Source organism: Cydia pomonella, chromosome 9, assembly GCF_033807575.1.
Source record: "Cydia pomonella isolate Wapato2018A chromosome 9, ilCydPomo1, whole genome shotgun sequence".
NCBI lineage: Eukaryota > Metazoa > Arthropoda > Insecta > Lepidoptera > Tortricidae > Cydia > Cydia pomonella.
Window position 1 is genome coordinate 12,046,364 of NC_084711.1, and position 14,711 is coordinate 12,061,074.

Genomic DNA, 14,711 nt, shown 5'->3' on the forward strand with positions numbered 1-14,711 from the left:
ATAATATTGATCATAGGTCAGAAGCCTTATAATTAGTAGATAGAGGCATTTCTCCACTATGTGATGCTTATTGTAGTAGGTGCTTATAGGCATAGTAGGTAAAGTCAAGGTCAATAATATTATTTAGATTTTGTCCTATTCTGCACTATGTGAACATGAACGTTACTGATACGAGTAAGGCCTTATATTTTTTATCGCTTCGGCAACATACGAGCATCGCAGCTTAGGGATTTTAGGGAGGCGAATGAAATTGAAATAATAACACTGAACACCTACTGATGTTATTTCATACACGATTTTGTTCAACACGTAAAAACAAACCACTTAGATACTTTAAATCTCGCTGTCAATACCGACTTTACACTGTAGGTCTGATAACGGTATTAGGCGCAATATTTAAAAAAATATAAAAATATATAACTTACCACACGAGTAGCGAACAGGACAACACACATCTTTGCGATAAATTGGAGTGCAGCCGTCCACGTGAAGAGTACATTCTTGCATAACACAAGTCGTCATATTTCGTATGCAGTAGCAATGTTCGCACGGCTTGTTCGGAGAAGGCGGCACCTTGGAGCCCTCGGGGAAGTATTTCCCGTTAATGCTGCAGCCGTATCTGTCCAATTTGCCGAGTCCAGTCTCGCCATATTCAGACGGAGATGACGTCGAAGTCGAGGTGAGTAGGTCAACTGGAACTGAAAATAGGGATCGTGAATAGGTTGGTCGCTTTCTATCTATTCTGAATAGATGTTTCTGGGTTATAGACAAACTTAGGTTTTAAGTAGTAGTTTCTTTTAATTAAGTAGCTAAGGCCTTGCCGTTGTGGTCTTGAAAGACTTAGACATGTTTTAAAATAAAATTGTAATTCAAGCCAATATGTATATCATACATATCACTACCCACATACGTATTGTGCAGATATGCCTAAATTTAGCCCACATGAGCGGATTTCTTTGTGTGTATTGCATGTGTATTAATTAAATTAAGAAATAATATGTAAAAGTTACCATCAGGGCAAGTGACGATGGGGCAGCACTGGTCAGCGCGCTTTTCAACCGAGCAGTCTTGACCGATGGGTTTCGTGAAGGGGCAGACCCTCAGATAACACATCAGCATCCGGTTGTGGCATGTGCAGTTAAGGCAGGGCTCGTTTGTCATGATACGATCACCTTCCCCGTAGTGCTGGAAGTTGTAGTAACATCCTTCCGAAGCTCCTGAAATTTGATTATCGAACATAAGATATCATTTACTGTGAGTTTAAGACTACATAAAAAGGAGAGGCATACATAAATTAAGATGTGTTAATGTTGCCAAGTTTAAAACTTACCTTCATATAAATCTAATGCAGTTTGGTTACTGGCTGTAGGTGCTGAAAAGATAAAAAATAACATTGTTAGTTTTCGTAGGAAATATTGTAAGATATTTTGTAGTGTGTGTGTGCGCGTGTCTAGGTTATAGAAAATAAATTTACGCGTCCATTTCTTTCAGTTAAAGTGGAGTGGCATTCTTTTTTTTTAGGGATCTGTATCCAAAGAGTCCTGTACATCTTACTACAGGACTGTATTACTAAAAGTCCGCTGTCCGCCTGTCTGTCTGTCCATCTGTCATCAGGCTGTATCTCATGAACCGTGATAGTTAGACAGTTGAAATTCTCATAGATGATGTATTTCTGTTGCCGCTATAACAAGAAATACTAAAAAACAGAATAAAATAAATATTTCAGGGTGCTCCCATACAACAAACGTGATTATTTGCCGTTTTTATAGATAATGGTACGGAACCCTTCGTACGTGAATCCGACTCGCACTTGACCGGTTTTTAACCTTATCTCTCACTATGACATTTTCGCTCATTAGAAACGCGCAAATCTACGCAAATTAATAGAGAAACATAAACCTTATGAAAAAAGGGGTACTTAAATAAAGACCACTAACTTCTAAAATAATATTGAATAATACAAATTTGGTTTTCTGCAGCATATGCCATCGCTGTTTTGTAGTATTCTATTGTTGATTTTGTTTTTTATATTACATACATTTCCAGTAAATTACTTGTTAAATGTTTTGCCGTTCATTAATTATACATATACCTACTTAGAATTTATGGCACACAAGTGTGTAAAATTAGCATGGTATTTTAGATACCTACGTACGACAAAGGATACTAATAGTAATGAAAGGGAAATGAATCTGGGAAACCGAAAAGTAATTACTAAAAACACGTGTGTTCATGGTATGGTAATCGAGAACGTGGATTAATTTTTCTAGTCTTGTTAAAACAGCTATTTTACTTTGTTTTGGTCTTTTAGCATTACATTCGTTTTTCTTATCAGTGCACGAGTAAAGTTAGTTACGAAGTGTATCAAATGACGGTGCCGAGTAGCTACTTAGTACCTACACAGGTTAATGATGTATTTACGGTGATGAATAATTTTCATATGTTCGACAATGGAACTTTAAAATTACAAGAGACACGAGACGACTAAACCCGTAAGTATGTGAAAAAAAATGAAATAAAAGCGAAACATTACCATACTAAAATACAGGTAATTGAGGCAAAAAAAAACAAGTTTATCTTTGGTAATAGTTGTCGGTCAATTTGCACTTGGAGAACCTTATACCTATATACAGTTAGTTCACGTTTTGACGTATCGAGTGTCTCGCTTAATATTAACCTGGGGTATTAGCTGCAGAATATTCGGAAGGCAAAATCTGTTTTACTACACGTACCTAATGACTGGAGCGGTCAAATGCGACAAAGCCGTAATTAAAATAACGGAATCGCGCTTGAACGCGAGCCGACATTTGGGCCACTTGCATACAGTCGTAGTCAATATCGACTATTATGTAAGTAATCGATTAAGGCCCAGTAAATTCATGTTCTTCTCCCACTCTCACTCGGCGTAAGCGTGAGGAGGTGGAAGTGCGTGCCTTGGAGCGCGGATATATATATATAATCTTTTTGTACGTATAAATAAATAAAAAAGTAATCGATACGTTCCCTCTAACATGATATTGCCAATTTTTTGAAGCAAGTTTTAGCTTTTGTGCATAATTTGTTATAAATGATTAAAGTGCATTTTAGACATATGTTCGTGATTTTTTTCTATCGAGCGAAAACAAAAACACAGGAGTGGATACAGTTGCTCTAGAAAATATTACTTATTAAATTTATGGCAGCCTTGTTGGGATCCAAAAAAGCGCTGAGACTTTTTAAAAACTACGTTTTCTGAACCTACTGCATCTTAAGTAAATGACAGAATCCGCAAGTTAAGTAGCAATCCGGTAAAAGGTGTTTATAATGTTGGGACAGTTAAACGACTTCTTCGCGGATGGAGTTGCGGCCAGATGCTAATAGCGAAATAAATATGCCACTATCACACATCTTTTTAGGGTTCTGCTTAGTACACTACTGGTCAAATGTCTTTCGTATTTATAGTTAAATGTGATAATTTAAAGTTTGTACGGAACCCTCGGTGCGCGAGTAAAACGAACTCGCACTTGACCGGTTTTTAATATTTAAATCTTCTAATACTGTTAGTATTTCCTTTTAAACTGGAAGTATTGTCTCAATAGGTCCTTTTAGTAATGTGTGAGTGTGTGCTGGTATCGGAATGCGCGTGGAAAATTGCTCGATGGCAATTTAATTGATCACGTAAGTTATGCGAGGCGGTGGCTTATCAGCTGTGGCCGACGAACCGTTAGGGCTCTCTTGTCTGGCTCTATAAGGCGGGTGCACGCTGCCTCTGCGCAGATCGTCCAGCTAACGGTCGTCAGGAATGTCGTCAGCATCCAGTTTTTGCGGGCCATGATTTCGACCCTAACACATTTCTACGCGTGGTAATAAAACTGAAATAATTAGGACTGGCAAGCGGAAATTGGTATCCTGTTTCCTCGCAATTACAGGGCGTTCACCTTTTCTGTCATCTTAATTATTGGGCTGGTCTTATCTCAATATTTAATTAGCAATTAAAGACAACATTAAAATATGGCTTTATAAAATACCCGCATATATCGTTTAGGAGATTAAATTCTTTTTTTGCACATGGCAAACAAAATATCTTTATTAATATATTTGAGTATGACAAGTCAGAATGACTAATACCCAAAGTATATAAAAAGTAGGTAACATTTTATCTCTGTAGAGCTTCGCATTCCAAAGCTACCACGTGGACTAACAACTAATGTCATTAGATATTTATACATTCAAATATTATGCCAAGGAGTGCTAATAAGAAAGTCTCTATCAAAAATTCCAAAGTTCTCGTGACGTAGCCCCTCGTTCAACGAGCCCCATACTAATGATTTGCTTTTGCGTCCGCATGTACCACTGTGACGTTTATAAAAGGCCCTGCACGAACAAAAAACCACTTAATGCAAAATCGTGCGCTTAGGAACATGGCCCAAGTCAATCGAAATCAGGAGCCGGCTTGAATTTGAAATTTGCACTACATTAATATGGATTGTTGTTTCAATGAATGAATGTCGCCGTGGTCGCCATGCGTGATGAAGTTCACACGGTACACCTAAACATTGTAGGCCGCATTTAAATATACTTCCTATGTAACATAAATTGAATGTGAATTCTTTGAAATGACCGTGCTGCGGATACTAAATCTGCGACTGCAGACTGAAATAGCATCATCTAATAACATGCATCGCGAAACACACGCACAGCTTGTAAAGTACAGTTAGGCGCAGGGCGCGACCGTTCACCTAGACTACCCAGAGACAGCGCCGAAGGATCCTCCTGGCTCAGTTATACTTTCGAATGAATACCCTTGAAATTTAACCTTATTTGATTAAGACATTGTTAAAAATAATAGCCTGCCCATTTCACTTTTAATATTTAGGTAGTAGTAGAGTCGTTGTTTGTTAATACTCGTATTAATTGAATTATTCACTATAAACAAGTCTACGGAATCCTAAAACTGTGGGTTTTCCAACACCCGTATATTAAGATATTTATGATTTAAGCGAACCGTTATGAAAATAAACATAAAGAAATCACCATAAAACAAACGGTGCATCTGGGATTATAGTTATATAATATATTAATAAAAGTTCGATGCCCCAGGAACCTGTTTGATAATGTAACAAAATTAAATCTACAACTCTAGCGGTAACAAGTTTAGGTGGATCTGCGAAAATTGAGAAATTACACGTTCGAGCGGAAGCCGAGCGCAGTGCCGTTAGCTCCTGGCTCCTGGCGGACAGCGGAAATTAATGACGGTGACAGCCGCATCTACAACTTCATTACATAATTACCGTAACTTTATGTGTTACATCAACTTATTCACTACGCTGAGAAAAGCTCCAATTATACTAATCTATTAACATATCGGAATAATCAATCGTACGTGTCAATTCGTACCACACTACATTTCTAAAAGCATACGCTATAACGCCTTCTGTTATGTTTGTTCTATATAACCCATTTCAAACATTTTTTTGGTCAATGGGTCAACTAATGTGAAACGATGATTACTGTATAACATACCTATAGAACACATAAACGACTTATATTGAATTAATTTAAAGTCAAACATACATGTAGCTGCAGTCTGTTTCTCAGAAATACGAACTATTTATAAAGATTTTCACTGGAAATACCACCAAACCATAATTCATTGCTACGACTATAATATTAGAATATTATACTTATGACACTTGTCAAGTGGTATACACCGTCTAGCATATCGTCATCGATACATTATGCATAGTCGTATCTGATTCCAATAAATACTTATTTTAAAAACGATTTGCATTCATATTGTTAATGTTTGTCGTGTGTTTAATAAACTATGCGTGTATCATCATAAGAAAGTAATCTGTTTCAGGGTAAAATTAATTCAGACTGACTGCTAATATCCGTTTGTATAGTTAGTGTATTAATTACAATATGCTTAAGTAAATCAAAACATATCAAAACAAATTTGTTGCTGGGTGTTAAAGAAACGCATTTAATTTGCAAATTTACCTATGATGTGATGTTGTTATTACTATTGCAATCCAACTAAGTTCCACTGTAAGAATTACAAGTTCAGCCCCGATAATAAGCAGCGATGAATTATGCATGTATTATATGCAGCGTTATGGTTTTGATATTGTAGTATTCAATGGTTTTGATACCTAAAGTATTTTTATTTTTTATTCAATATTTTAATTTGTATTAGAGAATTTTGTCGGTGAGAACTGATGTGGTTTTAATTAAATAACATCGAACTACATTAAAAACAATGTTTTAATAGTTAAGTACATTAATTTACTGGGATTAATTTTGGGATAAAAACGATGTAATTAAATCTCTTAAAGTTTACTTACTAGGTTTCTTGATTTATGCAATGGGATATCATCATACTTTTTTTGTAATGTATCATTAGTGTAATCGGCTTAATAACAAAAATATGACCATTCAAAAATTCGGCTAAAACATTTTATTTAGCATGCCGACATCATGTTTGTCGTTATTAGAGCGCGGCGTATATTTAATAATTCGGTTTTAATTACACGGGTGTAGACAGTAGGTATTACGGAAATGCAATTTTCATTCATAGCTCCCACAGGCAATACAGTTTAGGTATGTGTGTTAGGCTAACACGTTAGGATTACCATTTTATTTGATGCGTGTTTGAGATTTAGACATTTGGATTAAATATTCTTAACGTACCTACGTGTAAAAGCCCGTATGGCCAGATCTTAGAATAGATCATTTAATGATTATGGCAATCATTTCATGTTATCATCGGTTAGCCACATCATGAAAAAATAAAACCTAACCAAATCAATTTTAGTAACTAATCAATCGGATCAATTCTAAAAAAACATTTAATTAAATGATCAAAATCTATGATCTGGCCACGGCATTTATAAATATAAGGACTTCTCTATTACACGTACCTATGTACGTGTAAAAGCCCGTGTGGCCAGATCTTAGAATAGATCATTTAATGATTATGGCAATCATTTCATGTTATCATCGGTTGGCCATATCATGATCTGAATCTATGATCTGGCCACGGCATTAATAAATATGAGGACTTCTCTATTACACCGTGCTGTTCCTGTCAAGGTAGCGCCTGTGGCGATTGATGGATTAAATCTTAAGGTGTTAATTACATATTTAATGCCACATTAACACATGTTTCGAGTGTTTCAACTCTTTAAGGTGGATGCGCAGGTAAGATTTCATTTAAAGATTCTGCAGCTTTTTGACATATTTAGAGAACATTTTCTATATTCTAATTTGACAGATCATTTGCGCGAATTCAAAAACACCTTCAAGCACAAAAAGAGGTACCTACTTATTATCCGCGATCATTATATCAATTTTATTAACTTTGCACAAAAGAATTAATTGACCAATTTACATAATAGTTGCCCTTGAACCATCCTAGATGTCGCTTTTTGTGGGGGTTCATCTTGTGAGGGCGAGTCACCGTCTGCCGAAAATAAAGTTGCATACAGGTTTTTTATCCCGTAGCCCAGTACGTAGTCCATCAATTTCACCCAATAACTAACCTAGTCCATTTTACATTCCATCAACTCTCAATAGTCCTTAAACTCTGGCGGGTGCTGCCTCTGCGTGCGTTCCATGACACGAGTAAGGGAAGCATCCGCTGGGTGTACCCTTACATTTCATTAAAGTTTCAAAAAGCCCTCTACGTGTTGGTTTGTTCCGTGATGGGAAAGACATCAAAAAATCTAGCCATTAGGCCATAAAGTTTCAAAAACTTTGGTATGGAAAATGATACGTAATATGGTAAAGCTCGGGTCGGTGTAAGGCAAGTCCTATATTTTGAAGGAAAAAAAAGCAGTGTAAGTGTGATTTGCTCGTTATTAGTGTTGTCGAATGACTCACCCGCTGCCGTGGTCGCGATGCAGGCGGCCAGCGCGAGCAGCGCCCCCGCCGCGCACCGCCGATCCATCTGCCGTCGCCTGCAACAATCACAATCGAATCAATTACCCTGCCTCACCACTTCGCTCCACTCCGACTCAAGGGCATTGGGGATCGAACACACCGGTAATGGGTAACCGTCACCCTTTACGATGCCAAATGACGTTTTCAAGAGCGCGATATTACAGATGGGGTAACCAATATTTACTTACTTTACTCTTAGGTATTAGTTCAAAGAATGTACACGCATATTTCGTTTTTAATATTTATGATTTTGATAATGCAACGAGTACCTACACATTCTTGTGTGAATTTCAAAGAATGCCAATTAAGTAAATGCGTAATTGCTTATAAACAAAAATATTGAGAAAGAATTTCGTGATAAACCAAAACATAGCCATCAGCGTTACCAAAACATAGTTTAACCCAGGTAGAAAATGTACCAAATATTGAGAGAGTTCCACCTCAAACAAGACAATAAATATATTTGGCGGCATGTCCAACTTTAAAAATCTGTACCTACCTACAAAAGGCCTCAACCCATATCAGCCTCACATGGGCTTAAAATTATACGTTTAGTGCAGTTTTAGTGCAGGGTTTTTATAAAAGTGTTGTAATTATTTTTGACGGCGAATGTATGAGAATCGTAAGAGATTCAAGGAGCTGGTGGTGGTAACGGCATCACTTGTCAGTCTGGCTACATCGGATTCCTTGAAGCCCAGCCACCACCACCAACACACCAAGTATCAGAACCCTTACCACTACAAGTATCAGAAGCCTTAGGTACTGTGGTTTAATAATTATGCATACGACACTGTTCTAGAGACTCTGCACTAACTTTACTGCTGGGCGCAAGATACGAGAGATTGGGCTAGAGTGCTTACTGCTCAGTATTCACGCGGTAATAGCGGTAATTACATTGATTGACATCAAAATGTATTTAAATCCGTTACCTGGATTTTTTTAGATATTGAAGGATAATTCATAAAGTGATGGAAATGACACATTTTTATTTACGATTTTTCTCATGGATACTATTCAAAAGTTACTAAAGTTGGGTTAGATAAGGCAGTTACCGCACTGTCATGAGTAAAATAAACATAGACACACCTGAAGAAAGGATAAAATACGCAACAGAAAGAGAAAAACGTGCTGGAGTGGGCCCCTCGGTCGAGGGAGAGCACTTCTTGGTGTGAATGTGCACACATCGACGTGGCCAACAATACTAATTACTTAAGTAGGCACCCACGATGATGAAGCTAATAGGACGAGCGTATTTTTACTATAAATTGCAGTAAGTTACAAAAATCATACGAATGAAGTTGGTAGGTATTTTCGGTGCTCGGTTTAGTAAAAATTAACTAATTTTATGCTTTCGTAGTGTCCACATATTCCGGAACTGCTTTTTTTTAAATTAAATATGAAATTACCCAGCTCCCAGTTTTTTTAAGCGATTCAATAAAGCTTAAGTTAGTAAACTCATAAACTTTTAAGTACTTTCTTCTGTTGCGTATGTACTAAAGAGTTAGGCTACCCAAACGTCATTTCCATTTTCATTCCAAGCAACTTTGTTTAAGCTGCTTGTAGCATATGTGTGCGGAACGCGGAAACGAGGGTCAAAGGCAAAAATCTAGGCAACCGTTTAGTCCTGAGTGAATGCCAATTTAACTGTCCATTCACCGCCGGCGCGCGGACAATAGCCAACTATGTGGTTCGAGGGAATTCAATAAATTTCAGCATTTCTGTCAATGGTAGTTTAAGTTATGGTACGAACAACTACACGGTTCCCGTAACGTCCGCTATTTTTTTTCATGCGTTTTAGTATTTTACTTCAGCGCAAGAAAGGGCTTAGATTTATTATTTACCTACTTTACATATTGAATTGATAATTTACATATACAGTACTGAATATAACAATATGAAGAGATTAATAACGATCAAGTCACGACACCAAATCAAGTTGATTTTAATTCAGCACGTAATCTTATCATCGTATGAGATTGAATGACTGTGATTCATGTTAATCATGTGCGCGTCCGGTTTTCTTGACAGGAGGGAAATTTTATTTAAAGTATTAACTGAAAGAGTTTCAAGCTCTGGTGAGCAAGATCGTAACTCCGGCTTATTCGCGGGGCTCTGGCTGTTACCGTGGGAACGCATCCGTCCGGCCTGTTGTACGCACACACGCGCACTCCGCACCTACGCCACCTGTATTTATGTCTACTTACTTAACTGTACTTGACCATCATATATTGCACACAATTCTGCTTGTTACTAAAATTGGCGGTATATGGTAGTTAAGTAGTCTGAAAAGGCCGTAAATAATTACCATGGCAAATGCTAATTACCGTTCTCATCTAGTTATCGTGTTCAAGAGCAAGTTTCAACGCGGATTTAGTTGACAGCTTATTTTACATCGTGTTCATGTTTTGTATGAGCAGGAAATAAGTTCATTCCGTCTCGTAATTATGTTGGTACTTTTACTGTAATAGTAATTGTAAAACTTGATATACCTAAAAACCTATTAAGATTGATTTATGGATTTCAGGACAATCCACGTGAATACAATATTTTATTAGTGTCCGTTCTTATTATGTATATTATACTTATTTTTTGCACTCGAATTTTTTGCAATATAATGTTCCATATGAACAACAACTAATGTCTTGATTTTGACATGCACCTGTAAATAAAGTAGCGCACACCCAATGCGACAAGTTGGTTCCGACACCGATCTCTTTATACTAACCTCATTATATTGCTATAAATATAAATAAGCGCGTACAGATGACAGCAGGGGTCCTCCGGCCTCCGTCTAGACGCTCTCGGCGAGCCTCGGGCGTAGGGTGAGGGTAGGTTCGTCACTATTTGCTTTACTAAGATACCACGTGCTCCGGACGTGAAGAGCTATTCACATCACGTGTTTATGCCGCTTCCGTTCTATCTTTCTCTTCGCGGGATTGTGTAAAAACATAGTTCAGACTATATTTTCCGCCACAATTTGTTCCTTTCTACCATATACATGTCGAGTATGTCGATGTGATATGAATTCAGATCCGAAATTGAAGTGGAACCGAAAGTAATCGTTTTTTTATCTATGATGTCATGGTGAGAACATGTCATGTAGATGGTAATTGAAAATGGCAGTGCATAAAATGTGATTTGATTGCCTACACTTTTAACATTGTTGTATTAAAAATATGTTAACGCAAGAATAGAACAAATATGTTAACGCTAGAATATTTACACATATTTTTACTATGAATTTAAGTATTTACCTCTAAGTATTCTACCCTCATAAAATATCTGTTTTGGTACATTGCTGGATCAAAATATAGGTCAACGACAAGTTGACTTTTTTATTTACCAATAAACTTTTTAACTTCAACTACAGTACCTACTCGGCGATAAATATTGCACATCGGCTTCGTAGAGTGTTGTCTCTTTCTCTCTCGTCTCCCATATTCTCTTTCTAAAGACCTATGTGCAAATTTATCGCCGGGTACTGTACCCTAATCGAATGTCGTAATTTCAAAATAAGTAAATTCCCAACTCAATCGATAAGATTGCGTTACTACACAAAAACAATACAAGGTAGAAGAAGGCAGGTATCCAAGGTTAAATATAGCTAGGGATAAAGTTTTGATTAGCTACCTCCTCCGCGCTGCGCTCCGATTACTTCAATGTACACAATAGAAGCCCACTTCCCAAGCTTAATTTGGCATACCGTTTACTCCAGCGGTGGTTGCGCCGGAAAGTAACAGTTAATACGATTAAATAAACTCAAATTTGAAAAGCATGGAGATGAAAGCCGCAAATGTGTGGCGCCCTTTAATTGGTTTCCCGAGCGTGTAACTGTAGATCTGTCGAGGTGCTCGCTGTTATTGATCACGGGCTTATCTAAATACGCGCTGAGCGGAGTGCTACGACGATGCGCTACGCACGCACAACCCACTGATTGCTGCCTATTTGCACCGCCGACCGATTCTTTTACTTTTATGCGCTTTGAGGAAAATGATCTCGATCGAAATTTATTCTTGCTATTTTCCTGAGAAAAAATTATTTATTAATAAAATGTAAAGTTGTATATGTAAGATGTTAGTTTAGGTGCGTAGCGCGCTAAATGATTCGATCGGATGGTCGCCGGGAATTGGGCGCTCGGCCGCGGCGGGTCGGTGTCGGTGGCCTGCCGGCGTGCTCGAGATGTTGCCCAACACATAATTTCAGAGCACTGCAACCACAGCGAGCATTGACACCAATTTATCGAATATTGAACAATGGCTTAGATTAGAGAACTTTACTGTTTTTTGTTTTTACTACCCACGCCAAAGTAATACATATTACATCGTAAATGGCTTCATGTGCTTGAGGCCAAATGTGAAAATTCTTATATTTCTTTATTTTTAGATCTAGATTATCATTTCATCAGTACACGGGATAATTGTCAATAGTTTAATGAAGTGTAATGAATAGGCACACGTCCATGTCCCCTTCATTGGAATCTCCCTTATCACTTTCTCTCCCTGTCACTTTAAACGTTTACTTACATGTTTTCGATAATAAGTAAGTACTTAAGTTGAAACATGTACCAGAGATCTTTTTTATTATTCAAATTACTTTCTCAACAGATCTGTCTTACAATGTCAGTAGGTACGGTCAGATGCGGTGTTCTAGATTGTTGCGTGATGACCGCGGGGTCACTGAGCACCGGCGCTCGCGTCGGCTCGCAAATGCTACGCGAGCGCGGAAACTTTTATGTTCTTTAAGTCCGTCCCGCCGAGATTCCGATAACGATAGACAGCTCGTTTATCAGTCTCGATCTTAATTGTAGGTACAAGTGAGACTGAACGTGTAAGTTCGATTAATAGATGCATACGTGACTATAGAGCTTCGAAGCTTCTCTACTTCGATGCGTCTACGCTCGAACAATGCGCTCACGTACAGTGTCGCGATTATCAATCGTCGTAAATTACTAGTGATTAGCATATAAGTCGTGAGCACGGCAACTGCGAGTCGTTACAGTTTGGGCTACAACCTACATGGCATCGTTATTAGGCGATAATTGTCATCGAAGTGTAGCGGTCGATTAACGGCAGACGGACGCAATTGTGTACATACTAAGTAGCTGAAGCACGCAGCGTGCCAGCAAATCCAGATGTATGTCGAATGGATGTTTAAATAAATACACTTCCTAAATTGAACTGCTGTCATATTACGTAAATGATACTCATGATTTTCGTTAAAACATATTTAGTGCTAATTTTTGCTAAAACATATTTAAAGCTTGAGTTTGGGAGCGGCCATCCTTCAACGATTATACTTAGATCGTTTGACAAAATGCAAAAAAAAAAATAATAATTTAAAAATCATTGGTAAATGTTTCAGGTGGTACCTCATTACAAACTTTTATTTAACTTGCAGTGCTATACAGGCTGACGCAACTAGGAACAAAATAAGTTTTGTATGGAACTTGTTTCGCAAATCTTTGCCAACGAAGAAAAATAAAACGTCTGTGCTATTTATTCTGTCAAGTTTACATCAAGTCCACTGTCAGCCTAATTGTTTTGTTTGTTATGAAGGCTTCAATGTTTTGTTCGGGTATTTCGTGCAATTTCTTTATTATTTAGTGAAAATATCGAAAATAGTGAACCGTGATCAGAGTAAAGAACGAGTTTGTTACAATGCCACCGAGAAAACGGTTTACTAAGTGTGAAATATGTGGCAAGCGAGCCACTCGAGAAAATCACGAAAAAAGGGATTTTATGGCGAAATTTCCCTTGGATAAAGACCGGTACGTATTGCTTTAGATACTTTTGACCTTATTTTGGTGCAGCAGGCTATAAACACATCGAAAATTTGATATTTTATATTATTTTTAGTTGTGAACTAGGGATGTACTAAAACTATTGATAATTGTACGTTTATTTGCATATCAGTGTAAGTAATTAAATAAAATATGTGAAATTTCCTGAAAACTTGCATGCAATATGACACAAAATTAATTCGTCGAAGATTTTCAGTGGACAATTATCTATCATCTATGCATTAATGGTCATTATTTAACATATTTTTTTAAATCTAGTAATTATTTAATATATTAATCTGAAATGTAAGTAAATTAATCTTTCTTTCTGTGATCAATAAAAAATATTATACGACATTATTACACAAATTGACTTAATCCCATAAATAAATGCCCGTACCAGGATTTGAACCTGGGACCATCGGCTTCATAGGCAGGGTTACTGCCCAGTAGGACCATGACTGGTTCTCATGATTAACAGACATATAAATACATAAAAAGTTAGAGCATTGATAAAGGGTTGTTGATAATTGGATGCCACAAAAACATGACTTATAGATGCATATTAGCGCTAAATAATCAGTTGATCATCTCATTAGCAAACACTTGGAATATAAACTGTACATAACCAAGGCTGTATGTTTTCAGATGCAGGCAGTGGGTTAAATTGTTGGGAACGAAGACCTGATACATCTTCCCATAGAAAAGTTACATTTATTGAAACATGTATCTGCAGATCAGTTTGAAAATAGTGCTTTTAATAAAAAAAAAATAAGAAAAAAAATAGTGAAGGATTTTATAATTACATTCTGAGTGTAACGAGGTATTCTAAAATAGAATCCTAGCGTAGTGAGGGATTCAAGTGTTAACGCCTATGGGTGGTATTCCACCTATGCAATTTCTTTGTCCAATGTGTATTGCGTCTCACATTTTGATTAATGACAGAGTGAGACGCAATGACATTGGACCAAGAAATTGGATAGGTGGAATACCACCCTAAGGTGGAAAT

General features: G+C 37.2%; 1 protein-coding gene across 1 annotated transcript in view; it reads right to left on the reverse strand.

Moving 5' to 3' along the window:
• The window catches only part of LOC133521392 (mucin-2), a 45,240-nt gene that overhangs the window by 9,412 nt on the left and 21,117 nt on the right, over positions 1 to 14,711 (reverse strand). Inside the window, exons 2-5 of the mRNA XM_061856333.1 lie at positions 7,864 to 7,940; positions 1,331 to 1,372; positions 1,011 to 1,217; positions 426 to 698 (exon numbers count right to left, since the gene is read on the reverse strand). Coding sequence (XP_061712317.1) covers positions 426 to 698; positions 1,011 to 1,217; positions 1,331 to 1,372; positions 7,864 to 7,930 — 589 coding nt within the window. The 5' untranslated portion in view covers positions 7,931 to 7,940. The remainder of the gene's footprint in view (positions 1 to 425; positions 699 to 1,010; positions 1,218 to 1,330; positions 1,373 to 7,863; positions 7,941 to 14,711) is intronic.